The sequence below is a fragment of the Lolium rigidum genome, chromosome 6 (assembly GCF_022539505.1).
Source record: "Lolium rigidum isolate FL_2022 chromosome 6, APGP_CSIRO_Lrig_0.1, whole genome shotgun sequence".
In the NCBI taxonomy this organism is placed as follows: domain Eukaryota; kingdom Viridiplantae; phylum Streptophyta; class Magnoliopsida; order Poales; family Poaceae; genus Lolium; species Lolium rigidum.
Genome location: NC_061513.1, coordinates 221,115,199 through 221,116,690, shown reverse-complemented (window position 1 = coordinate 221,116,690; position 1,492 = coordinate 221,115,199). Strand labels below are relative to the sequence as shown.

General features: G+C 50.9%; 1 protein-coding gene across 1 annotated transcript; it reads right to left on the bottom strand.

Moving 5' to 3' along the window:
• On the bottom strand, positions 1–1,211 carry LOC124668092. The gene is made up of 4 exons (XM_047205290.1): positions 926–1,211; positions 752–801; positions 405–486; positions 1–285 (listed from the first exon to the last, which is right to left on the bottom strand). The coding sequence occupies exons 1-4, from the start codon at positions 1,098–1,100 to the stop codon at positions 239–241; spliced, it is 354 nt and encodes a 117-aa protein (XP_047061246.1). The 5' UTR covers positions 1,101–1,211; the 3' UTR covers positions 1–238.
• Between the last annotated feature and the right edge of the window lie 281 nt (positions 1,212–1,492).

Here is a 1,492-nt window from a genome sequence, read left to right as displayed (position 1 = left end):
TCGTCACATTGCACAGTGGATAAGCTCAATGCCAGTGGCCAGAATAGCACTATATTTGTTTGGAGCGGGAGCCATTGCAGGACGCCCAATTTTACTCAACAGGATACACTTCCGTTATTGGTATTTGGCTATTTCTAGTCCAAACTATGTATAAGCAACTCTACCGTCTGAAGGTCTCCCCTTATACTACTAGAAATTCCACCATTGCCCATAAGATCGAGGAGCCACCAGATGATTCTCAGCCTTTGAAGAATCTCCTCCACGATTGCCATGGCAGAAAACCACCTGAGAAAGAAGCGCGGCAACACGATGTCACAACGTGTGCACACCAAAAGGTGAAGGCAAAAAAATCTAGTTTTCCAGTAGGTGAGAAGTAAGGTGGAACTGAAGCATAAAATGCTTACCACACCCTTGGCATCGGACATACAGATCGTTCTTCATCACAAGGCCAGACCCTCCGCAGACCTCGCATTTCTTTTGCTCAATCTGAACAGGGAGAAAGACATCTGTTGTCAGGCAAAAGGACAGTGGGGAAGGCCGTACTGGAAGAATACTGCTAATGACCATAGGTAAACCAGTATAATCGATTCCTTAGCGAGAATGTGCTGATAATCAGATTCAGGTTAGGCATTGGGCTGGATTTAGAGGACGGCAGATGGCTCTATATTTTTGCGCAAAATGCATTTGCCAACGAGTCAAAATTAAAACTAGCGCCGACAAAGAATAGGCAGGACAAAGAAAGGGCACTTACAATTCTTTTGCCGAACTCGACGCCTGCAACGACGAAGGGCGTCACTCCAGCTGCAGAAACAAGGAAGCCGAAGCCAAGATACCGTCAGCCACACGAGTTAGCCTGAGGGAGGCGGAACGAGCTAACAATATGCAGCTACAACGATAGGCAAATCAAGCGTGTGCGCCAGCGGACCTACGGCGCCGACGACGATCTGCCAGGTGACCTCCGCCGGCGGGAGGTCCGCGACGGCGGCTGCCGCGGAAGGCCCATCGACGGCTCGGACGCGGACCGCGGGAGCCCTCTTGCCGACGGTGCCGGCTGAGAGCCCGGCGCCCGGCAGGCACGGGGGAAGCGCGCGCGCCTGCATCGCCAAAAGCTTTCGCCGTGCCGCTCCCACTGCCGGTGCCGGGTTGCAGCGCCCCAGTCCACAAACTCTCAAGTCTGGGCGCACGAGTCGCAGACACGTCCACTTGTCATCGATTTTGAGGTCCAAACCCGCGCGCATGCGTCGGCCACGCGACGCTGCTGCATCCACTATAAATCCCAGGGGAAAATCATTGGCAATTTAACAATGTTTTTTCTCTCGGGAATTTTTTTGAACCACACATTATATTAAATCAAATAAACAGAGTACAACAAGTGGAACATACAGGAAAACCAGGACTAACAGGTGTCCAGGAAACTTTGCGAAAGGACCCCAAATAAAAGAATATTACAATTAAGTCCTTTTGAGTCCCTGCAAACAAACCGATCTGAAAC